Source organism: Prionailurus viverrinus, chromosome A2, assembly GCF_022837055.1.
Source record: "Prionailurus viverrinus isolate Anna chromosome A2, UM_Priviv_1.0, whole genome shotgun sequence".
Taxonomy (NCBI): Eukaryota; Metazoa; Chordata; class Mammalia; order Carnivora; family Felidae; genus Prionailurus; species Prionailurus viverrinus.
Genome location: NC_062562.1, coordinates 92,007,299 through 92,034,085, shown reverse-complemented (window position 1 = coordinate 92,034,085; position 26,787 = coordinate 92,007,299). Strand labels below are relative to the sequence as shown.

General features: G+C 35.3%; 2 protein-coding genes across 7 annotated transcripts in view; one reads left to right on the top strand and one right to left on the bottom strand.

Annotated features, from left to right (window-relative positions):
- The window catches only part of SLC25A40 (solute carrier family 25 member 40), a 70,219-nt gene that overhangs the window by 42,952 nt on the left and 480 nt on the right, over positions 1-26,787 (top strand). The window contains exons 9-13 of one of the 3 annotated variants that reach the window (XR_007148521.1): positions 2,320-2,429; positions 4,751-4,832; positions 9,003-9,083; positions 9,434-9,605; positions 10,103-10,135. Coding sequence is in view for 1 of the 3 variants with exons in the window: in XM_047842062.1 (XP_047698018.1) it covers positions 2,320-2,429; positions 4,751-4,832; positions 9,003-9,083; positions 9,434-9,549 (389 nt within the window). In the remaining 2 variants the exon portion in view is untranslated. Of the gene's footprint in view, positions 1-2,319; positions 2,430-4,750; positions 4,833-9,002; positions 9,084-9,433; positions 11,793-26,787 lie in introns of those variants that run through there. The other 2 variants (XR_007148520.1, XM_047842062.1) reach the window with 2 other exon arrangements.
- The window catches only part of RUNDC3B (RUN domain containing 3B), a 154,971-nt gene continuing 141,705 nt past the window's right edge, over positions 13,522-26,787 (bottom strand). For all 4 annotated transcript variants that reach the window (XM_047842025.1, XM_047842043.1, XM_047842036.1 and 1 more), the window contains one exon: positions 13,522-15,898. In XM_047842025.1, coding sequence (XP_047697981.1) covers positions 15,753-15,898 — 146 coding nt within the window. In that variant the 3' untranslated portion in view covers positions 13,522-15,752. The remainder of the gene's footprint in view (positions 15,899-26,787) is intronic.

Genomic DNA, 26,787 nt, shown 5'->3' with positions numbered 1-26,787 from the left:
CTTCTTCATCTCTTGTTACATTCTTTGGTTTAAAATCTAGTTTGTCAGATATAGGTTTGGCTATTCCAGCTTTCTTTTTATGTCCATTAGCCTGATAAATGGTTTCCACCCCTCACTTTCAATCTGCAGATTTCTTTAGGTCTGAGATAAATCTCTTGTAGCCAACATGTAGATGGGTCTTGTTTTGGTAATCCATTCTGACACCCTATGTCTTTTGGTTAGAGCATTTAGTTCATTTACATTCAGAGTAATTATTGATAGATATGAATTTAGTACTACCATTTTATTACTTGTTTTGTCATTGTTTCTGTCTTTGTGGCTTTTGGTCTTCTTTTCCCACTCAAAAAGTCCCCTTTAATTATTGCAGGGCTGTTTTAGGAGTGGTCATGAAGTTCTTTAGTTTCTTTGTCTTTCTGGAAACTTTTTTTTTTTAATGTTTTATTTATTTTTGAGAGGGAGTGTGAGCGGAGAGGAACAGAGAGAGAGGGAGACACAGAATCTGAAGCAGGCCCCAGTCTCCAAGCTGTCAGCACAGAGCCTGATGTGGGGCTTGAACTCACGAACCAAAAGATCATGACCTGAGCCAAAGTTGGGTAGCTTAACTGATTGAGCCACCCAGGCACCCCTCTGGGAAACTCTTTATCTCTCCTTCTGTTCTGAATGACAGCCTTGCTGGATAGGGTATTCTTGGCTGCATATTTTTCCCATTCAGCACGTTGAATAAATATATTATGCCACCCCTTCAGGCTTGCCAAGTTTCTGTGAAGAGATTTGCTGTGAACCTTGTCTTTCCTTGTAAGTTACAGTTTTCATTTCCCTTGTTGCTTTCAGGATTCTTACCATATCTCTGTATTTTGCAAATTTTACTACAGCGTATCTCAGTGTTGGCCTGCTTTTATTGATTTTGATGGGAGGTCTGTCTCTGTGCTTCCTGGAAAACTTTCCTTAGGAAAGTTTTCATCTGTAATTTGCTCAAATAAACCTTCTTCCTCCTTTTCCCTCTCTTCTTCTGGGACTCCTATGAGATGAATGTTACTGTGTTTTATGGTGTTACTGAATTTCCTATGTCTACATTTGTAATCCAGTATTTTTCTTTCCCTCCTTCCCTCCTTCCTTATCTCTATTCCCTCTCTCCCTGATCAGGGCCCCCACCCGTCCACAGAACCAGGTTCTTTCTCTCCCAAATCACATCTCTCCATCTCCTCCCCTCCATGATGTGGCCTCTTTTCTCCCTCTAGACGTGCAGTTTGTGTTCTCAGTCCTCAGGTCAATTTCCTGGCGGTTCAGATTGATTTAGTATTTATCTAGTTGAGTTTAAGGAATGAGGCAAGCATGGGGTCCTTCCTGTTCTACCATCTTAACTCCTCTTGGTAGCTATTTTAAAAGCTCTGTTAAAATAAAAATTACAAATCTTAGGCTGGGGCAGTGTTATAATTAATTTTTGTCTGTTAGATTGTATTTAATATTCAGCTACTTTTAAATTTCTATTAATAATTTTGTCTTTTGGATTTTCTATATAGACATTAATATATAAATTATAACTACTTTGTTCATTTTTAATCATTAGAGCTTTTATTTTTTTTTCTATCTTACTATGCTCCGTAGAACAGTTTTGAATAATAAATAGCGATGATAATGTCACAATCCCTATCATTTTTTCTCATTCTAAAGGAAATACTTCTGTTGTTTCACCATTAATTACTTTTGCTATTGTTTTTGATGCATATCCTTTTTCTATTTAAAGAAATTCTCTTTTATCCCAGGTTTTCAAGAAATTGCTTTGCTTTAAATGAAAATGTGTTGAATTTTATGAAATGCTTTTCCATCAATTTTAGATTATTGCATGGGCATTTTAATGCAGTGTTTGGCATTCATTTGCTATATTTACTACCTTTGCATTCCTCTTATGAAAACCCACTTTAGTCATAGTGTATGATCTTTTATAAAATACTTCTGGCTTCAGTTGCTTTTTTTTTATTTTTTTATTTTTTTAAGAATCTTTATACCTTTGTTAATGAATGAGATTGAACTGTAATTTTGTTTTCTCCTACTGACCTTGTCAGGCTTTGGAATTAAAGTCCTACTTTACTGTTGCATAGGGGTTCTTTTTGTTTATAAGACTGCTAGAACATTTCTGAGAATTTGGTTCTTCCCTTCCCCCCTGCCCCCTTCTTTTTCAATCTCATCTAGTATGTGTCCAAGCAGGAAGTAGGGTGTGTCAGGGTTAGAATTACTCTTTTCCTTTAATATATATATTTATAAATAAAGTTCACATTTTACTTCTAAATTCTATGTTCATTTCATTCTCTGTTTTTATAGCACTGTACTGGTATAACTATGAAGTTTTAAAGAAGTGGCTGTGTGAGAAATCTGGTTTATATAAACCAACATTTATGATCCACTTTACTTCAGGGGCATTGTCTGGTTCTGTAAGTTTATATTGTTTTGTTGTTAATTTTCCAGAATAACGGTAGTTGTCTTATTATAACAAATTATATAGCATTTCCTATCTGTTGAGATACCACTTTTGGGCTGCACGGCTTAAAGTATTGACTATCCCCTTTTGAGGAAATAAATTATTAGTCATTAAATGTCTTAAAATGTACTTTGTGTCCATGGTTTTATTATATTACAAATACATTTTTCTGAAAAAAATTTGGATTTCTTAGATCATCACAGTTATAATAGTGCTTTATTATTTACCAGATATTTGCCCGTTTGTTCATTAAATTAAATGCCAGTATATCTGGTTAGGTAATTTTTCATGGAGTGTCATTTCATATGTATAATCAGATTGAATAGAAGTAATTTCATCCTCTGCGCTAATTCCTATTTCTTTGGGAACATTTTGGTAAGCATTCCTTAAAGGAATTTTAACAGAAATTACAATCAGAAGGAAAGAATCTCTGATGACCTTTTTTAGGTAGTAGAGAGTTCATTTTTTCTGACTCCTCCACATAAGGTAAAGTTGTGTAGTGGTCTTACACAAAATGAATTTGTAATGACCTAGAATGAGATGCCGACCTATTGGAACCAAATGAAAACAAGATTGAAGGAGCATAGTGAAGGGATGGAGACCTGCAGAAAAATACTGGAATAATTGTACCAGAAAACTTGGAGCTAAGGAAGCCACTGTGATTGAGCTCAAAACTTAGATTTGAGCGTTTCCAGGTCTGGGCTCTGTCAGATTTAACTCTGTAAGTTATACGCCCATTGACTTTTTGAGTAATTTAAGTAGTTAAAAACCAGCAAGGTATTCTCATTATTCTTCTTATTTGTGAGGTGATTAAATGTAACTTAATTGTATTTTCATTATATCTTAATCCAGCATCATGAATGAAGAAAAAACAAGTACTATTATATATTGAAATTTATAACAGATGAATCACAAAACCAACTTTGTACATAAAAATAAATGCTTAATATCTTTTTTTAAAAAGTTGGATCATGGCTCCAGGATTTTATACCAGCTTTCCAAAAATATGAAGGAAAATTCCCTACTTTTAGATGCCCTATAATGCTGCCCTTTGACTGTTTTCAAATAAAAATTTGTTTCTGTAACAGAAAAAGTACATGAGTGTTATGTTCAGACTTTCTGTCAGGAAACAGAACAGCCTAAGCCAAATCATTTTAGAAAGTGTCAAAGGCTTATATAACATTGTTGCTACCTTTGGCTGCTACATGCTAGATTATAGAGAGGGAGAAATAATAATTGATTTTCACTTACCTGAGATCTTTGAAACTGATGTTAGTTCAGAAACTTAAAACAACATCGTTAGGGTGAAATACAATGTAATTGATTTGGGGAAACATTTTGGGAGCCTATTGTCAAATGTGAATTGGGAAGAAAAACATTTTTACTTTGCATGGCTATTATGTCAAATATTATGACATATTCTTAAGGGAATTTACTCTTAAAAAAAAACCTTAATTAGGTCATTTTGAAAATAATCATTGATTCACTTTTAGATGTTTTTAAAAGTGTGATTTGTGAACTACTGTAGCTATGTTTGATAAAGATGTTGAAACCCATAAAGTGTTGTTCATGTAAATTTTTTTAATCAATTTAAAAATATTGGAATTTTTAAATGCTTACTAAATAATTGAGAATTTCGGTTTTATTTTTTTATTTTTTTTATTTTTAACGTTTATTTATTTTTGAGACAGAGAGAGACAGAGCATGAACGGGGGAGGGGTAGAGTGAGAGGGAGACACAGAATCGGAAGCAGGCTCCAGGCTCTGAGCCATCAGCCCAGAGCCCGACGCGGGGCTCGAACTCACAGACCGCGAGATCGTGACCTGAGTCGAAGTGGGACTCTTAAACAACTGAGCCACCCAGGCGCCCCGAGAATTTGTTTTAAAATATTATATTGGGATTCTCTCTCCCTCTACACCTTCATGTGTAGTAAAGGAATAGTAGGACCTACAGGAGCATCGGAAATTTGTGAATACTGGTTTTGGAGTCAGTGGTCTGTCTGGTTCTAATTCTGACTCTATCACTAGTAGTTGTGTGACCTCAGGAAAGTAGCAGAGCTTTTTTGAGACTATTTACTTCTGAATTTGGGTAGAAATATATAGGACACGTTATTTTTTCTTTAATAACAGCTTCTCTTTGAATAGATAATGTTTCATTTTAAGTTTCAGTTTAGTTATGATTTCCATTATTATCCTGAAGTAATTTCCTATTTAGAATAATGTAAAAACATTTAGAAAAAATTTAAAGGTTTTAATCAATTTTACTTTTTGACAGATTGCAGCTATTGCAACTTTGCCGTTTGATGTGGTAAAAACACAAAAGCAGACACAACTTTGGATAGATGAATGTCATAAAAGTAAGTTTTATTAATTTAAAACATTTTCTGGATGCCATGATTGTTTTTGTTTTTGTTTTTCTTTCCAGGTAGAAGAAAAATAAGGAAACAAGATTTTTTTCCTTTGCTGCCTTAACTGAAACTATAATATACTGTTAGAATGAAATGCCCAGAAAAAATACTCTCAATCCCCTCCAAAATTTAAGAAATTTAAAAATCTCTTTTGCCTGCCATCAGTTAAGTCTCATACCTGCTATATAGAAGATTACATACTAGGCGCGCCTGGGTGGCTCAGTCGGTTGGGCGTCCGACTTCAGCTCAGGTCACGATCTCGCGTTTCCGTGAGTTCGAGCCCCGCGTCGGGCTCTGGGCTGATGGCTCAGAGCCTGGAGCCTGTTTCCGATTCTGTGTCTCCCTCTCTCTCTGCCCCTCCCCCGTTCATGCACTGTCTCTCTCTGTCTCAAAAGTAAAAATAAACGTTAAAAAAAAAATTAAAAAAAAAAAAGATTGCATACTATATAACCATTTTTTTTTTTTTAAGAGTTTGAAAGAGAGAGGAAGAATGGGAGCAGGGGAGGGGCAGAGAGAGAGGGAGAGAGGATCCCAAGCAGGCTCCACACTAGCAGAGCCTGAGACAGGACTTGCTCTCACAGACTGTGTGGGGGCTCCATCTCATGAACCATAAGATCATGGCCAGAACTGAAATCAAGAGTCAGACTCTTAACCAGCTGAGCCACCCAGGCGCCCCTATAATTATTCTTTCAAATAAATCTAGACAAATTAGGGTGAAGGGTAGGAAATTACTAGGAACCCATCGTCTCTTGTTTGTTTCATTAGTATACATATTTCTTTTTTTTTTTTCTGTTTATTTTTTAGCTTCTTTGGATAGGTTTTTTCTTCATATTATCCAATTTTTCCTTCTTTATATAACCTGTAATTTCTTCTAGAACAAAAGTGTACTCTTAGTTGCTTCCACCAGATCTGTCATTATTATTATCTATGGAAAATGTGGCAAACCCACTGGAAATTACCCATTACAAAATTATGTCATGTAAACCTTCTGACTGATAAGTCTCTTATAATAATGTAAATAGTTTTGACCCACCAGAAGATTTTGCCTACAAAGTAAAATAGGTATTATAATATGTTGAAAAAAACATTGCTTACCGAACCCTGAAACTGAATCCGATGACAACTTTGTCCTTGACTTTCCATAGTCCTAGTTCCCACTAATAATAGGAGCTAACTAAAACCCGAGAAGTAATCAAAGTTGATTATCAGGGTTCTTCCAGTTCCCTGTTTTAGGTGGGAGCCTTTTAGCTGCCTATGCCCTATCTGTTCTCCCTTGGTAGTTTGAAATTAACTGTTTCATTCTTCTTTCCAACTAATCATAATTCCTGTTTCCTCTATTGCATTAAGTATTTACTATAGTGGGAATATTTCTTTATTGTGATTCATGACTATGGCCATGAGGGCACAGACATGGTGACAGGGAGAAGATGGGAATCTCTACAGGTAAATTCTGAGGCTAAGGTTTGAGAGTCACTTCTCTGGGTAAATACTTTTTGGAGTCAGCTGGGGTGCTCTTTTACTACATCTGAAGCTGGCCACCACCCCCAGTGGACTCTCATTTAATAGTTCTAATCTGGGGCCCTAGCTTGTGTATTTTGAAAATGTTCCCTAGATGATAATGATTATACATCCTCGTTGAGACTGGCATCAGGGAGGCATCTTCTTTCACTAGATTCAGCTCTTACCGATGATAGCTGTTTTTTTCCTTATGTTTCTCCAGTAAACCCCAAAGGAGAAATCTAGAATAAACCTTGGGTCTTAATTTTAGATGATTATTTTTGTCACTTTTACCTGTTCCTCTGCTTCAGCTATGAACCAGTTATATTTACTTCTACTGAAAACTACACTTCTGATTTGAGTGATAAATAGCCCATATTTTTTTCATTTTTATATATTATTTATCCCTACCAAATGTTCCATTTGTAGTGGCTCCTCCACTCTGGTATATACAGACAAATGAGGCAGTGTCCAACAGTTCATAATCTAATGGAAAAGAAGCATTTTAGGATGTAGTCCTATCATTTATGTAGTCCTATCATGAGTCCATCATTTATATTTAATTAAAAATTTTAATCTCAGGTTTCAGGCACCTGGGTGGGGTTAAGCACCTGACTCTTCATTTCAGCTCAGGTCATGATCTCAAGGTTCATGAGTTCAAGCCCCACATCAGGCTTTGTGCTGCAGTATGGAGCCTGCTTGGGATTCTCTCTCTCTCCTTCTCTGCCCCTCCTCCACACTTGCTCACTCGTTCTCTCAATAAATAAATACACTTAAAAAAATTTAATCTCAGGTTTCCACTTCATAAACCTGGCTCACATCCCCATTGGGTTGTTGGGGAGGATACGGAGCAATGGTAATGCGAATGCTGGGCAGGTGAGAGTATGAGCTTGGAAAATAATCTGGCAATGCCAAGAAGGCTCTCTGAACAAGAAGTTCCACCTAAGATATGTGCCCTAGAGAAATGTCTGCACATGTACAGGGATACTCACTGAAAGAATTATAATCCCCAAAAGTTAGAAAGCACTGAAATAGCCCCTAGCAAAGAAATGGGTAAATTGTGATCATTCATATAATGCAATACCATACAGCAATGAAAATGAATAAAATATAGCTATGCTTGTCAACATAGATAATCCTAAAAGCACATTACAAATGTACAGTGTCATATAGCATTTCTATAAAGTTTAAGAGCATAAAAAGCAAGAGTATGTATTATTTATGGATATGTTCATATGTAGTAAAGGTTTATACACATGCATGAGAAAGATAAAGGAAAAAGGTGAGAGAGTGGTTACATCTAAGGAGAGCAATAGTATTGAGAAGGAATATATCGAGGACTTCAATTGTAGCTAAAAGATACAGGTGTTAGGATTTGAAAAATGTGGATGGTCAGTAAATGAGTATTTTATTGTTGTCTATGCTTGAAATACATAGTAACCAACGGTGTTTCCTTACAATATTCCTATAGGAATAGCTCTTCAGTGTTGGAACTTAGGCAGGAGATATTGTGGAGATCGCTCTGGAGCTCTACTGAGACTTAATCTTCAGTTAATAACTCTTTCTGTCTGTTCTGTTCTGCATTTATTGCACCTTAGTCTTTAAACAGGGACTGGTATGGGGCTTGAATTCTACAAGATCAGAAAATACCTGGCTATTTGGTTTCCTTTCTTACACCAGTTGTTTCCAAAATTTAAATGGAATAATTCAAATATGCAGAAGTTGCTGACTCATAGTATAAAGTTTTTGTCATTGACTTTCTTTAGAAAGTTAAATTTCATTCATAAATACTTTGTTCTTGGTTTAAAAAATGTCCTTTTGTTGGGTTGCTATAATTATTATATTTATACTATTTATATTGATCATATAGCTTCTTAAATAACAAGGCCTCATTTATCTTCATAGAGAATCTGATATTTATATAAATGAGATTTGAGATAATGAGCCCCCCATTCCATTAAGTGGCAAAATTCTAAAAAGCCATTTCTGAAAGCTCTCTTTCTCCACCCTTTCTCTTTTTCCCCTGGCCATGCTTAATACTATATACTTTAATCTTTCTTAATGACTCACTTGCCCATGTTCACATTGATGATTGTGGAGTTCAATAGCAGCTCCCAGCAGCTAATGAGGATAATAGAGGAGTGTTTGCGCCTCATCCAACTGGTGTCAAACTTGACAACTTCCGTGTGCAGCTATCACAGTGTTTGCATAGTAGTGTGTCTGCTTCATAGCAGCCTCTTGTTTTACTTCCTGTGTCTAGTAGTCTTTGGGTTAAGCCAGCTGCTTAGAATCGTTGTGTAAAATAAAGGTAAGTAAACTTTGCGCATGAATAGCTCATTTATAGCTTTATGTTTGAACCTCAGTGACAAATTATACACTATAATTATACACTATATTATACACTATACACCTTTAACCTTCAGCATTTTTCTATTTTTTGTTTTTAATGAATCCGACTATTAAATATAAGACTTTGGGTAAGTTTTGGGTAAATAGATCTTTTCTTAGTATAATGAAATTATATACCCCGCATTCCCAAAGACCATAAATACTTGATGTCTGTCATATGTATTAGAAATAATTAAGTGGTAATTTATAATGTATCATTTCTTTAACATTTAGTTTCTATGCCTTTGCATATGTCAACGTGGACTATCATGAAGAACATTGTTGCTAAGAATGGGTTTGCAGGATTATTTACAGGTAAAAATACTTATTTTACCAAATTGTTGAATAAAATGATTATTTTTCAGTCTGTCCTTTTCCTAAATTAGCAGGAAATTATTGAAAATATTACACATTTATGACTTCTCCCTAAACATCTTTAAGTTAAAAAAAATCTGAATAGATTTAATAAGATGAAACTTCTGTATAAAGTAAAGCGGAATTAAAGTGAGGAGCTTGGGAGTAATTTGGCTTGTTCTTTGATACCAGTTGATGGCACAGTGTTTGATACATCACTTCATTCGATCATTATCAGAATGAAATCAAATAAATTACATTTTTAAACATAAGGTAAAATTTGTTCTGATTTTTTTCTATTCTCTTTTCAGGCCTCATTCCCCGTTTAATTAAAATTGCTCCTGCTTGTGCCATTATGATCAGTACCTATGAATCTGGGAAGGCTTTTTTCCAGATGCAGAATGCCAGAAGACAACAGTACCAGTGACGCTGTTTCAACTTGAAGTAACAACCAAAGCCAAATAATAAGTTGGAGATTCTTAGGCAAGGACTCTCACCATTATCTCAAAATGATTTATTTTCTGTTTTATAACTTAAATAGGTAGTAGTTTCTGCTTTGCCTCTAAATCATAATCCTAAGTTAAAAATAAGTTCCGTTACCCTAATTTTTGAGATACTGAAAAAGATATTCCAGAAATCACATCCACTAAATGTCCCTGTAAAGAAAAGAAAAATTAGTCCTAAGTACTGAAAGCAATAATCTGAGAGTTTGATAATTGAGAATGTGTAGGATGTATCAGAACATTTTGAATTGTGTTCTTAATGATGTGGAGAGTCTAGAAGAAAAATGCCCAAGTCTTTTATACATACCTAAATCATGCGTGTAGATATTTAAGTATTTCAGCAAAGTATATAATAGATGGCAGTCTTTAAGTAACATTATTTGCATTTAGCAAATAATACCTATTACTTTCTTTAATTCAAATGCATTAGTTTTTTTTGTTTTTTTTTTTTTTTTTACTTCCTGTTGCTGTTTTAAGGCTTCACCAGTGTTAGGATTTCTTCATTCAAAGGTATGGCTATTTTATCTTTATGAATCAAAATATAACTGTTTATGTGCTATAGGTGGTATTTTTGATGATTAAAGACTATTCACTGTTTCTGCAAAAGAGGAGTCGTCTTTCTGATGGTGTTAAATGTTTGGCACAGTGGCTCTTGGCTGAGCAGAAAACCACATTACATTAGTAAAATTTATGTTTCAGCCTAGGAAGGGCCTCTGGTTTCAGCCATCTTGTAATTCAGATATCACTGTTTGTGGAGTTCTGTAGGTCACTTGTACTGGCTTCTTCTAACACAATAGAGATTACTAATATACTATAAGACACAAAATATTTCCAAAATGTCCCTCGATTTTACACATCTTCATGTTAGTATGCTAGATCAAGAGACTAAAGAGGCAGCAGTTTCCTTGAAGAAATAGCTTTCAGTCACTGTAGGCTAACGCCTCAGTAATGTTGCTTATGACTGCAGGAATGAGACAGGGAAGGGTTATGAAGACAGGACAAAAGTGATACCCTTTTTTTGTTTTTGTTTCATTTTCCCAGGATCTGTATCCTATAAGAAAAAGCACTTTATTGCAGTCTACATGTATGCTAGGAAATGTGAAGTATTTTTTGTTCTAAAATAGAGTAATATGTTCAGGTGACAGACCTCTAGTGTTTGTAGAGGGACTAATGTACTTTGTATTATAGAAAAGAGTTTATTTCACCAGAACAGATCGTGTGTGTATGTAGTCTTTTGTGTTTGTTTTACCCTCTATTGATTTACCTTAAAATTGCAATATCTATAAAATCATAAATATTTATGACTTTGACATTTTCATTAAAATATTTTGATTTCTTAAAAGTATGACTGTGCGTCAAGCTAAATATTTTCATACAAAATCATTATTTTAATGCTATACTTTATATAAGAAAGTTTTATCTTGAACACTGATGTTTAACAGTATTACATTTATTTTATTTTATTTTTTTAACAGTATTAAATTTACCTTGGTTCTGTTATGCTTCTTTTTGGTAACTGATCAGTAGAAAACAAAAATTTTAATTTGTAACTTTTAAAAAGCAGTCTGATATTTCACCTTAATAGTAATACCAACAGGGATACTGCCACCATCCCCAGTACTGTATGACTGCATATATGGAAAATTCTTATCATTCAGGATTAAAATAAATAAATCTAATTCCTTAGAAGCTTTTCTAATACATACTACATGCAGCGTATCTGGATGAAAAGAAGAGTGAAATGAAGTTTTTTCTGTACTTAGGTGGTAGAGGTAGAGAAGCATTAATGTTTTATTTAAATAAATAGCAGCTAAAAAGTGCTTGGCTAGAAATTATATTCTATGTAATGTTTCTGAAAGCAGTTTCCTTCTATTTATGTTAAGTTTTCTAACACATACATTTGACTTATGTGTAAGTTTTTTAATCCATGTATTACATACTTGCTACCTTCCATATAATACACATTTGACTTTTTAAAAAAGCAGAGATGAAATTAAATTTTTCTTTTATTTCTAAGAAAACTATTCACTATACATATTTAACCACATGACTTTTTTATGCATTTTTTGATATTTTTTATTTTTTTCAATATATGAAATTTATTGTCAAATTGGTTTCCATACAACACCCAGTGCTCATCCCAAAAGGTGCCCTCCTCAATACCCATCACCCACCCTCCCGTCCCTCCCCACCATCAACCCTCAGTTTGTTCTCAGTTTTTAAAAAAAAATTTTTTTTTCAACGTTTATTTATTTTTGGGACAGAGAGAGACAGAGCATGCACGGGGGAGGGGCAGAGAGAGAGGGAGACACAGAATCGGAAACAGGCTCCAGGCTCTGAGCCATCAGCCCAGAGCCTGACGCGGGGCTCGAACTCCCGGACCGCGAGATCGTGACCTGGCTGAAGTCGGACGCTTAACCGACTGCGCCACCCAGGCGCCCCTGTTCTCAGTTTTTAAGAGTCTCTTATGCTTTGTCTCTCTCCCACTCTTTTTTTTTTCCTTCCCCTCCCCCATGGGTTTCTGTTAAGTTTCTCAGGATCCACATAAGAATGAAAACATATGGTTATCACATATGACTTTTTTAAATTCTTCCCTCTTTCTGGAGTACGAGTTCCAAGGATGTAGGAAAGTTTTGAATTTTTTGAATCAGTTTTGAATTTTTTCTCCAAAATGAACTTTTTAAATAAATTTTAACATTCAACATTTACTCAGATCTTTTATGTGGTAGGCAGTATAAAGAGCACTTGAGATAAGAAAATACTTCAGATACTGTCACCGGCTACAAGGAGACGGCAGAGCTGTTTGACAGGTTTGCAAAGGAAGACATGGAACAGCTGAGGGATTGTCCACTCAGCCTGGGAGCAGAGAGGCAGGGTGTCAGGGACATACTTCTATGATTAGGACAGGTGATCCAGTTAAACATACCTGGAAGTGGGAGGCATTGAGCCCCAAATGTGGAAAAACAAGAAGACAACGGGAAACCAAAGAAGCATGTTTTGGCATAGCTCTAATAATTATGGAGTTGAGTTGGTTGGTTGGTTTTCCAAGACCAGCTTTTTTTTTTTAACTGAAAAGAAAATAGGGTAGCATAGTTTAGCACAACACAGCACAGCAAACACTAGAATGTGTCACATGTAGTAAGGCTGTCTTATGTAGTGAAACTTTGGTTTTATTTGGGTTTTAGAGAAATAATGGGGACTTATAATAAGAACTAGTTTGGACTAAAATACACTTTTGAAAGAGACCATAAGGTCATTGATACAATTTTATATCCCCTCATCAGTTAAAAAGAACAAAATCTAAAGTGAAATAGGGGCTGCTGTGCTTACAGAAGATTAAAAGATATTTAAGAGCCCTGATGTTCAAAGGAGTCCTGTGACATTTCAGAGGTGATTCAGTGTATTTATCAAAACTGGAGATTTGACTAGGAACTTCTTTTACAGAGAATTTCCTTAAGTTGTAAATTTGAGACACATTTTTAACCAATTGAAAACAATTATGTAAATCTAATAAAGATGACTTAAATAAAAATTTAGTTTACATAATATCTTTTAATGCTGACATCTTCTTGATGCTATCATAGGTTCTGAGAAGATGGTGATGTTTCCATTTTATAGGTGAGAAAACAAATATGGCTGATGTATAATTATATTAGCAACTGCCCAAATCACTATGGTATTGTACCACTTCAATAGATATTGTGTATTCTGAACCATGTTATTTTTTTTAAAAGGTATTTAATTTTATATGAGTTAAAATAAAGATTTCTCTAAAACTTTTGTCCTATTAGTATTTTAGGTGTTGAATAATATACATTTACCATATTTGCTAAAACACAAGGCTCAGTGTACAACTTGAATCAAGTAACTTCAAGGAAAAAATATAACCACTAATGCATAGTACAAAACGTTTAATATACATGCAACAAGTATAGTACATCAAGGCAACAAAATACACATGGAAATATCAGCATATAATTCAGCATTCTATTTTGGATAGGGTGTGTAAACAATAAACACTACCACCTAAAATTAAAGATTGAGACATACATTGTTTCCTCATGCAGACATTACGTATATAACAAGTGTGAAATGAACTGTACAGAAACCTGAATTCACATCAGCAGATGAATTTTGTACCAAGAGCTCCAAGAAAGGAGGAAAAGTCATGATCCTCAGATGTCATTTTTAAATCTGCATTTAGCAGCATGTGAAGATGCACAGGTTACTGAATGCATTAGACAAATCTGGAAAATTATCAATTATGGAATCTTGAATTTCCTTTCTGTATTATAAAAATGTATGGAAAAAATTTAACAATGATTGTTTTAAATCACTGAGGAATAATAAATGTCAGTTCAAAGTGGACTGTGAATGATAAAACATTTTACACATTCTGATCGTTTTTTAGGAAAGCAGCAATAGTGCTTAAGAAGCCAGCTTCAGATTTTTCAAGTTCCCCAACTTAGCCATTTCTTACTCTCTTCTCCCAGTGTTGCCATTGTCCTCATTTTATATCTTCCTTCCAGCCCCATGCTCATTAAAAATTGCTTTGGATACCTCACTCATAATAAGGTATACATAATTAAGAGCAGGTAAAAGGTACCAATTTTCAAGAATATTTGCATTTTTACAAGTAATAAAGCCTTAAGCTAAAGGAATAAAGCTCTGAATATGTTCTGGTACATCTAGGATAACTTATTTTAACAGCTTCCAGGCCTCCTCTGTCCCTGAAATAACATTGCTTAAAGTGTCTTACATAGAAGACTAGCCTTCTTATTATTTATCTTAAATTCCAAATTATGAGAATAAAGCTCTAAGTATTGCAGAGAACCACCACACTCCTACACATTTCTAATGCAAAGAACGATGTAGTAAGTTCAGCGCTCTTCTTGCCTCCTCTGAATAAAAGAAATCGCTGTAGGAGGAACATTCTTCCTGTTACGTCCAAGCTCCTAAGTTTGAATGTGATGTTTTCTTAATAAACAAAAATAGCATACAAAGTCCCCATTAAGTATTGTGTCCTCTTCATGTAAACAATATAGAAAACTTCTTTGGCACAACTGGTCGTGTTTTCCTCATATTACTTACCATAGAAAATATACTTCATACATTTTTTTTTCTTTCAGTATGGTGGGATTTTTATGGATGATATATATAGTTGCAAAAACTGCAAAAAGTTTATAGCACATAACTTTTCAAAAAAGAAAACTAACTTTAGTAGAAGTGTAGGGATTTTTAACGTTAACATGGCATGGTTCATTGTTGCACCCAAGGGACAACAAAACAACCCTATTATGTCAGATTATTTAGTGTGGTGATTACTAATCCTTACTTTAAAGATCTCAAATCCTTAAATCAACCTGGAGTTTTTTTCAAGAAGTATTGTACATTTTTAAATGTTTTCTAACTATTGAGGAATACTTGATATTTTTATGTAACCTCTTAAGAAAATCTTGGGGAAAATAAAGATAAGAAATTTATCCACTTTACCAAAACGCTGTAAAATACTTCCCATATGACCCTCATAAATTTAGTGATGGCCTAAAGGCACATTCCTACAAAATTTATAAAATGTTAATGGAATTTTGATACCAAAACTGAATAAGCCACTATGAAACCAGCTGAGAATTTCCTCCTCATATTAAAAACAAGGCATTTAAACATCGGAATATAGGAAGAAATTAATGAAAAAATGAAATTAACATGTCATTTTTAGAAAATCATTGAATAAGAGAGTAAAAGAAAAAACTTACATGTCTCTAGAATAAAACCTTCAACTCAGCCTGGCAATGATGATGCATTTAAATACATGAAAATCAGCTAAATAATAAATATACATCACCGTTTACAATGGGTTATTAAAGGATATTTGAAAGTTTTTTAAGTCTATTCATATTTAAACTTCCTCAGTGACAAATTTAAGAATCTTAAAATGAAAATGGCAGGATCATTTTTTTTTTCACTCAGAAGGGCACATGGAATAGACTGAATTCTCTAAAAGAAGCAATACGATTCCATACATGTGCCAGAACAATATAAAATTCCAAAGGTTTTCCCCAGCAGTCAAACTTATGTAAATAGAACATTTGCAACATAAAAACTTCTGGCTTTTACATAAAAATTTTCAGGATGGAGTTAGGCCTGGACTTGTCATCTCTGTTGTGGGACTTGCAAGGTAGTCATTAGATTTGAGACTTGTTAGTGATTTGTAACTTGCCACTGATGTTAGAGACCCACAGAGACCGAGTAATGAGGGAGTATCTTCTTTACCTGAAAGTTAAGATAAAATTACAAATATTTAATTGCCATTGAAGAATGGTACCAAAAGAACTTACAAAGCTTAAAACTTACATACTTCACAAAATAATGCAAACATAGATACCTAATTATGTATTTCTATAGTTTCAGTGTCACCCTTAAAAAAACATTACCAGAGAATTATTTGTGCTCCTCATAAAAGTTCTAGAAATGGAAGTCTGAGATGCCTTGTTTTGAGATGAAAATCAAAAGTTTACCTTTTTTCCAGAATATGTTCATGTTCAGTCGGTAAAGGATAATAAACTAAAGTAACAGTATCAGTGCCCAGGCCACAGAAATACAAGGAAATCCCCATGCAGGTAAAGTACTGCTGTAGAAGTAAAACTGGTACAGTTCAGTAGGAGGGCTCAACTGGGACAGCCTTAACTCACTTAGTGAATATAAACATTTTTCAGCATCTGCCTTGCATCAGGAACTTTAGTATGTGCTAGACTTCAATAGGCGTATGAAGGAAGACTGGTAGATCTTTTGCACAGCTGGGGAATACAAGTGCTTCCCAGAGCAGAGTTTCAAGTACCAGCTAGAAGTAGCTGGTTTGAGACTGAAAGGCTAAGCTTTGAAAATCAGGTCTCCCAAGTAGATAAAAAGCTTACGTCTTACTTACACAGTTATACAAGTATAAACCAAACCAGACAGCAGGTGTTTCTGAATACTATATACTGTTTCAAACGGCCCCTGTGAAGTGTTCCCACAGGGTTCTGTACTCTAACCCACCTAGTTGTACTATATGGTACAATATGTGGGGCCTATGTACATAGTACTATATACTATGATACGTATGATAATTGTGGGGCTCTTTTTCTAAACTGTACACTGAGAAAGGACATGGAATTTGTTGTTTATTATTATAGTCCCGGTGCCTAGCACACAGGAGACGGTCATTAAATAATTATATAATTAACGAATCATGACTGTAGGAACTGTACTGGGACCCAAGAGCGTTCCTAGTCCCTTTTGGCTGTATGGCCTTAGGAAAGGCATCTTCTCAGAGCCTATGTGCTTAATAAAATGAGAACAGATACTAAATATGACTAGTTATGTTAACTGCATAGTTTTGCTGACAAGTAAAATACAGGAAAATATAAAAGCGACAGAAAAAGTTATGAAAAAGACTTAAATTCAAATTTAAAATATTCATGGCGTTATTTCACGACCAAAAGATTTAGGTGTTTCAAGCACCCTTTTCACATTTAAACTTAGAGACCCATTTCGGGTCAACATTCTGGAGTTCCTGTTAAATGCTCCTGGGACTCAACTGCTTTGGATAGTCTCTCTAAATTTCTACTTTAACTGTACAACTCAGTGGCATTAATTTTATCTATAGTATTGTGCAACCATCACCACTATTTCCAAAATATTCATCACTCCACACAGAAATTCTCTACCCATTTAAGCAGTAACTATCCATTCTCCCCTTATCCCCAATCTCTGGAAACTCTAATCTACTTTCTGTCAATGAATTTGCCTACCATACGTCATTCCTACCAGTAGGATCATACAATATTTGCCCTTTTGTGTCTGGCTTTATTTCACTTACCATGTCTCCTAAGGTTCATCCATGTTATATGTATCAGAACCCCGTTCCTTTTTTATGGCTGCATAATATCCCTTTGTATGTATACACTGCTTTTTGTTTACCCATTCATCTGTACAGACACTTGGGTTGTGTCTACCTTTTGATTATTGTAAAGAGTGCAGCTGCAAACACTGGCACACAAGAATCTGTTTGAGTACTGTCTGCAATTCTGTGCAAGTCTATACTTAGGTAACTTTTTTTTAAATACAATCATACAGTAATGCAAAAGCTAAACCACCTATATGTCTAACATAGTTACACAATGAGGTACTATACAGCTGTAAAAGAATCAGAAAGATCTCTATGTACTGCTAGGTAGTGATTTCACTGTCAAGTGAAAAAAGAAAACCAGAATAGCGTATAGCATGTTACCTTGTATCTAGAAGAGGGGCATGTAAATTATTTGAACTTACTTGTATTTTAAAAAGATAATTCAAAAATAAAAATAGTTAACTATGAAAGAAGAAGTGAACAGAACTGAAATGAACTTTCAGCACAGTAACTGGACTCTAGCATGTATTCTCAAGATAAAATAATTAGAAAGAAATCTTACCACATTTTAGTAATAATATAGATACTGTTATTTTGAAATTAATATATAGTAGGATAAAGCAAATAAGTAATTATGTTCATATAAATTAGGAACCAATATATTCACCATAACATGTCAAAATATAAAATCAAGTGCACAGAAACCCTGAATCTTAAATTTAAATTGTAAAATAAATTTAAAGTATATTTTTCTTTAAAAAAAAATTTCCTAACTCTTCCACAGGCTAGGAACAATGACTATTCTAGTAGCAACAGGGACCCCTAAAGCTAAATTATGGCCTCTAACATTTCCCAGTATAAGGAGGTAAGTCTTCTTAAAGAAATAGCTGATTCTGGGTGTGGGCATGAAATGTAAACGTCTTTTTTTACCACAAAGTGAGGAAGCTATGATAGACTGGGGGAGTGTCGAAAGGACATAGGAGCCATCTTTAAGGGTCACTGTTCAAAAAGGACAGTGACCTGATGAGATGCATTGACAAAGATGTATCATTTATGTTGTTAATGCACATATGTTTAATCTGAATTTGATAATAATGAACATCAGACAAATTAAATCGTGGGACATTTAACAAAACAACTGACTTGGGCTCTTCAATATACAAACGTGTGTGACAGAAAAAGCCAAGTTGGTGGGTGCTCTGCTAGATGAAAGGACACCAAAGAGAATGAAAAGTAAATAATATGTGATCCTTGATCGGATTCTGGACATACCAAAAAAAAATAAAGGCTTTTAAATGATATTACTGGACATGCTGAGACAAGAATATTAACAAACTATCAGGTAATAGTGTATTGATGTTAAAGTGCCTAAGGATCATAATGGTATGGCTTTGTAAGAAGACATCCTTATCCCTAAGAGATATATGCTGACATTCTTACAGATGAAGTTTATGATACCTGCAATTCACTTTCAGATGGTTGAGCACAACAGAAAAGGCAGATATAGGAGTAAATGAAGGGAGTATGTGCCCACAAAAACAATAGCAACATAATACAAGTGTGGCAAAATGGTTACATTGGTGAATCATGGTAAAGCATACAGGGGTGTTCATTCTTCTGTTCTTTCAACTTTTCTGTAGATTTGAAATTATAAAAAAAAAAAAGTTGGAGTGGGGGAAGAAAACAAAGGTACACAAAGTCCTCAGTTGTGCCCCAACAAACAATTCATACAGCAGAGCTGAGTGGGGCATATCCAGGAGAGCACAGTGGGGGTGGGGAGCCACCTATGAAAGCCAGCCTTTGCAGACACACGGCCAGCCTCTGAAAATACTGATGCTGGGGAACATGCAGGGCAATCTGTTACCCTCAAGAAAGCCAAGAGACTTCACTGTAAGCCTTCATTTAAAAATAAAAGTAGAAAAAAAATGCACAAGATTCCAAAAATGGTTATGTTGTGACTGCAGCCATGCAACTATAAAAGGAAATAAAATATAAAAAGGAAATGAACAAAAAAGGGCACCTGGATGGCTCAGTCAGTTAAGCATCTGACTCTTGATTTCGGCTCAGGTCATGATCATGGGATTCATGAGTTCAAGCCCTCCACACTGAAAATGCAGAGTCTGCTTGGGATTCTCTCTCCCCTCCTCTCTCTCTGCCCCTCCCCCCACTGTGTGTGTGTGTGTGCGTGTGTGTGTCTGTGTGTGTGCGTGCACATGCATGCGCTCTAAAGGAAATAAGCAAAAGGAAGCGTTAAGATACAGAATTATAACTGATTATTCCAAAATATTCTTGAATATTGTGATGTCAACAGTAACTTATGCATACACATATACGTATAAAATTACTATATGAATTAAAAAATATGTATGTTAAACTATGTGTTGATATTTTAACAATTTTTTTTTTCAAAGTTTATTTATTTTTGGGACAGAGAGAGACAGAGCATGAACGGGGGAGGGGCAGAGAGAGAGGGAGACACAGAATCGGAAACAGGCTCCAGGCTCTGAGCCATCAGCCCAGAGCCTGACGCGGGGCTCGAACTCGCAGACTGCGAGATCGTGACCTGGCTGAAGTCGGACGCTTAACCGACTGCGCCACCCAGGCGCCCCAACAATTTTTTGATATGGGAGGAAATAACTAGTCAAGGTTAACAAAACTTTCTAGCTCAGACAAATGGAAAAGTAGTAGTTCCTAGCAGAAACAAGTTAGTCATAAGAAGCAGCAAATAGATTTTCATTTTATAGCAAGAAAGATCCTTTTTGTTTTAAACTTACGGATAAAGAGTCTGGACTCTACAAGTCTTCAGATGGTACTGCTACAAATATTACTAAGTTAGAAGTCATTCAGCACAATGCCAGATATTGTGATAAAAATAAAAGGAACCACTTCTTGCCTGTAGGGAGCTTAATGCAAGGTAGAAACAGACACACAGAAAATAATAATAAAATGCAGGAAGTACAGTGAGAAACATAAGGTAAAGGTGAGATCACCAACTCTATAAGGAAGTCTGAGTGGGGACGGAGGGGCCAATGGGGAAATGAAGAGGCAGTAAACTATATCCTAATTTTAAGGAATGCCTACACAGATTCCTTAGCCACTATCATAAACCCATAAACATAGGGAAAATGTTATGTTAACCTGTTATATAAGGAACATGTTACCTTTTTGTGATCAAAGGTCAAGAAAAGGGGTGGTCACAATTTTGTGCGATAAAATTTCAAACTGGAACCATTGCGTGCAGTGGTTGGAGCTGGCAAAGAGGGAGTTGTGACACAGTTGTTTTTGCATGCACATGGATGAACGGTGGCCATGGGTGCTCATAGCAATCTCTAACAGACTTACTTTTATGAAGGCCAAAAAAGCCTTCAAAAACTTACAATTTCCCTTTCTTTTTTAAAAAAATTTTTTTTCCAACGTTTATTTATTTTTGGGACAGAGAGAGACAGAGCATGGACGGGGGAGGGGCAGAGAGAGAGGGAGACACAGAATCGGAAACAGGCTCCAGGCTCTGAGCCATCAGCCCAGAGCCTGACGCGGGGCTCGAACTCACGGACCGCGAGATCATGACCTGGCTGAAGTCGGACGCTTAACCGACTGCGCCACCCAGGCACCCCTACAATTTCCCTTTCAAATTAGTAGTTGTTTATTCATAGAAGAATATGAAAACAGACAGTAGGATGTAAATTTCCTATTACTGAAGCAAATCTTCATTAAAGAATTACTACAATTCACACTTTCTGGTAAAACAACACATAGCACTTGGGACAAACCCTGCAAGTAGATGAAGCTTGGTGACCTACACAGAAGGATTGCTTATCACATGCCAAGTGTATAAATGAAGGCAGAAGAAACTCCTCAGACTAGATAAAAGAAATCTTAAAGCAACAAGCAATTGGTGTGACTGATTCATGCACCATGAAGGATTTCTGTTAAGATGTCAAAAGTCAATTTGCCATGGAATTCCTGTGGCCTTTGAAGGGAAGCTATTTAACTTGCAGAAGTGTTTGATTTAATTGAGGAAGAAAAAGAAACTCTCAGGCGGATAGCAAAGTGTACACATAAAAATGTACAGGATACTTAGTACCTTGAGAGAAAATCCCTGTATCAGTGGAGGATTGTTTTGGGAAATGGTTCACTGTTGACACAGAAAATGCTACTGTAAGCAAAGACAGCCATGGACAATTTTGATTAAATGATTCAGAAGAGACTGACTCTGAATACAAAGAAGTTCTTTACAACTGAATTCACTTTTATTTTCCTTTTTACGGATACAGAGGAGGTCCAGTAATTTTTTAAATCTATGCTTAAAGTCTAATACAAGAAGCAATGAATAATCAGAAAATAAAATTGAGAAAGCAATTCCATTTACAATAGAATCTACAAGAATAAAATAGGAATAAATTCAAATGAAGTGCAAGAGTTGTACACTGACAACTACATACTACTGTTGAGAAAATTCAAGGTTGAAATAAGTGGGGAAACATTCCATTTTTCCATGGATTCGAAGACAATATTGTTAAAATGGCACTATCTCCCAATTTTATCTACATATTGTGTAATCCCCATCAAAATTCTAACTGCCTTTTTTTTCTAGAAATAACAAGCTGATTCTAAAATTCCTATGGAAATTTAGTGGAGTCCAAATAGCCAAAACAATCTTGAAAAAGAACAAACTCCTGATTTCAAAACATAGATAGTATAAACATAAAGACAGTGTGGTACTATAGTATGAATATGCACTGGTACAGGCATACAGACCAACAGAACAGAACTGAGAATCCAGAAATAAGCCCATACACGTATGGGTAATGCATTTCAATAAAGAGTCCTAGGACCATTCAGTTGGGGGAAAGAATAGTCGTTTCAACAAATGATCCAGAGGCAAATGAATATCCGCATGCAAAAGAATCAAGCTGGACAATCAGCCCACACCATATACAAAAACTTAAGTAAGATCTAAAACTATAACACTCTTAAAAAGAAACACACGAGTAAATCTACATGACTTTGGATTAGGCAATGGTTTCTTAGATGTGACACCAAAAGCAAAAGCAACCACAAGAAAAATCAGTTAAATGGGACTTTGTCAAAACTAAAAATTTTGTGAGTCAACACTAGCAGGAAAGTAGAAAGACATCCCTCAGAATGGAAAAAAATATTTGTAAATCCTACATCTGACAAGGGCCTACTATTCAAAATATACACTGCAAGTAAAAAAAAAAAAAGGCAATGCAATTTTTAAATTGTCAGAGGAGTTGAATAGGCATTTATCTGAAGATGATATACAAATGGCCAATAAGCACATGAAAAGACGCTCAATGTTATTACTCATTAGGGCAATGCAGATCAAAACCATGAAACTCCATTTGATACCCACTAAGATGCTATAATTATAAAGACTGTCAATAACAAATCTTGGTGAGGGTGTGGAGAAAATGAAACACATACGTTGCTGGGGGGATTATGAAATGATACAATTGCTGTGAAAAAGTTTAGCAGCTCCTCAAAGGGTTACACATATGTTCTAACCAATTCCATTCCTAGTTATATACCCAAGAGAAGTAAAATATGCGTTCACACAAAAACTTGTATGTGAATGTTCATAGCAACATTATTCATAACTGCCCTAAAGTGGAAACTATCCAAATGCCCAAATGATGAGTGGATAAACAAACTGTGGTATAACCATACAATGGAATATTACTTGTGCACTGAAGGGAATGAAGCACTGAGACTTGGTACAACATGGACGAACTGTGAAAACACAATGCTAAGTAGGAGAACCTACACAAGAAAGGCTACATATTATATGACTTTATTATATTAAATGTCCAGAGTAGACAAATCCAAAGAGACAGTAAGTACATTAGTAGTTACTCAAAGACTGGGGGAGGGAGGAATTGGGACCAACTACTAACAGGTGCAGTGCTTCTTCATTGGTTGATGACAATGCTCTGGGATTAGTGGTGATGGTTGCACAACACAGTGAATACACTAAACACTAATCAACTCTACACTTTACAATGGTGAATTTTATGTTAAGTAAATTACAATAGTTTTTGAAAGCCTAAAGGATCTTTTAAAATAAATGTAAAAAAATGCTAAGAGATATGTAAACAATGTTATGATTTAATTGTTGGCTCTTTTCTTTTGGGGGAGCCACATAAAATAATGGTGTATTTTAAAACCCAAGTCATCTTAGATTTGCTGAAATATGGGACGCCTGGATGGCTCAGCTGGTTGAGCATCTGACTTCAGCTAAGGTCATGACCTTACAGTTCATGAGTTCAAGCCCCGCACTGCACTGTCTACTGTCAGCGCAGAGCCCGCTTTGTCCTCTGTCCCTCGCTCTGCCCTTCTCTCTCTCTCTCTCTCTCTCTCAAAAATAAAAAGATTTGCTGAGCTATAGGTAGCTAACTAGTAATACTGTAATAGGAATTGTCACATAAGAAGGATTAATAAAACCTTTTTTTTTAATTTTTTAACGTTTTTTATTTATTTTTGAGACAGAGAGAGACAGAGCATGAACTGGGGAGGGGCAGAGAGAGAGGGAAACACAGAATCGGAAGCAGGCTCCAGGCTCTGAGCCATCAGCCCAGAGCCCGACGCAAAGCTCGAACTCACGGACCGCGAGATCGTGACCTGAGCCGAAGTCGGACGCTCAACCGACTGAGCCACCCAGGCGCCCCAATAAAACCTTCTTGAAAAAAATGACTTCTCACCCTTTTCCTTCAACAATTATGGTGCCATTTTAACTTCTGAGATATTCTTTTATTTAACAATCAGTGGGAATGTAGAATTGCTTTTTTTATATACCTTTCTACTGTATTATTCATTAAAATACATCCTTGAGGAATGTAAACACATAAAAGGTTATTCTATGTAAAGGCATAAAAGGCCTGAATCAAATTTTAGAATACAAGCATAAATTTCTATTTTTTTCAAGTCATAAGTAACAAATCTATTTCTTAAGATTGTTCATATGGAGTTAATAAAAATATTTGTAACTAAAAATGCATAAATATATAAACTAACAATGACTTATAGTTCCACCACCAAAATTAATTACTTTTAAATCTTGACATATTTGGCTTCCACTGTTTGTTTTTAGATGGAAAAAACAATCTACTATGTTTATAAAAGTGACATACATTCAATGTAAAAATTTAATCAACAGAGTAAAGCACACAAGAAATTTTAAATTACCATTCAGCTTACATTCTGACAGAAAAATATTATAAAATTCAGATGATATACTTCTCATAAAGTTTTCATTTTATTTTTAACTGAAATTCAATATAAGAAAAGGCCAGTAAAAGAAATGCTGAACTTCTAATAAAAAATTTTTTTGAGATTTAATTTGTAAAAGATTACTCTATATTTAGAGAGCATAAAAAACATTCATACTTTTGCCCACCACATCTTGGTGTTAACTGCAAGCATCAATTTTATAATTATCTATTGAACTCTCAAAACTCAACAGGAAAAAAAAAAAACAAAAAATAATCCAATTAAAGAACAGGTAAAATAAGCGAGGAGGTAGTTCACTGGAATATACAGATGGCAAATGAGCACATGAAAAGATAATGAACACCATCTGCCACCAGGGAAATGCAAATTAAGACACAATGAAATATGACTGCATATCAACCACAATGGCTAAAATAAAAAATAGTGACACCACCCCTTGTTGACATGGAGGTAGAGACGCTCAATTGCTCATCCAATGGTGGTGGGAATGCAGAAGGGTACACTGAAAAAGTCTGGTGGTTTCTTATCAAGTTAGACATGCAACTGCCATACAACACAGCAACTGTATTCCTAGGTATATATTCCAGAGAGATGAAGGCTTAGATTCACACAAAAACCTGCAAACAAACCTTCATAGCAGCTTAGCCCATCCAGGCTGCTAGAACAGAGATACCATAAACTGAGTGGCAGCTCAAACAAAAGAAATTTATTTTCTGGTTTTGATTTCTCATAATTTTGGAGGCTGGGAAATCCAAGATCAAGTTACCTGCACATTCCATGCCTAGTGATGGCCTATATCTGGTTCACAGCCCAGCCATCTTCTCACTGTGTCCCAACATGACTGAAGAGCAAAGGAGCTCTCTGGGGTCTCTTTAAGAACACTAATCCTGTTTCTGATGGCCCTACCCTCGGGACCTAATCACCTCCCAAAGCCCACATTCTGATATCATCACACCAGAAATTATGAGTCTGGCAGACACAAACATTCAGACTATAGTGGCAGCTTTACTGCCCCCAAATGCAAACAACTCAAATGTCCTTCAATGAGGGGTTTTTAAACAAAGGTGATAATATATACATACCACAGAATATATTTTAGCAATAAAAAGGAATAAATCATCGATACACAGAACAATTTGGATAGATCTCAGGGGAGCTATGCTCAGTGAAAATAAAAATGCCAATCCCAACAGTCTATATACTGTCTGATTTACAAGTTCCCTTCATAACTTCATGACAAAATTATAGTAATGAAGAACAGACTGGTGTTGGCCATGGGTTAGGGAAGGGGCAGAGATAGGGCAAGGCTGGGAAGGAAGTGGGTATGATTACTGAAGGGCAGTACAAGGGACCCTGGTGATGATGTAACTATTCTGTATCTTGACTTTAGCGATGTATACACACACCTGTACACGGGATAAAACTGCACAAAACTAAAAACACACAGTGATGAATACATGTAAGTCTGAATGAAATCACTGGATCATACCATCAGTTTCATGGATGTGATGCTGTACTATAGTTTTGTAAGATGCCACCACAGAGGCAAACTGGGTGAAAGGTACACGGATCTTAAGTGCATTTGAATCCACACTCACCTCAAAATAGAAAGTTAAATTTTAAAAAGGATAGCTTGAGAAATTCCTTAAAATATGATAAGCAGTGAGGGAATAGTGCAGAATGTTAAGGAATGCTAAATGAGCAGAATAATCTTGTGCATTTATATTTTTGTACTGCTTAAGTATTTCTTCAGGGTAAATTCCCAGATGTGTGACTGCTGGCTTAGAAAGTAAAAGCATGTAACTTTACATTAACTTGGGGAAGACTTAAAGTATTTTTTTCCATTTCCTTGTGTCTACTTTTATGTCCCTTCAGGATGGTTTATAGCTCTCCTCTTACTAGGAATAAATTTAACACTAAATGTGCAAACTCTAAATATTTTATCTTTTCTGTTGCTATTTAAAATGTCACCCCCCCACACACACACACTAACAGAGTCTCTTACTGATTATTGTTTGTACAT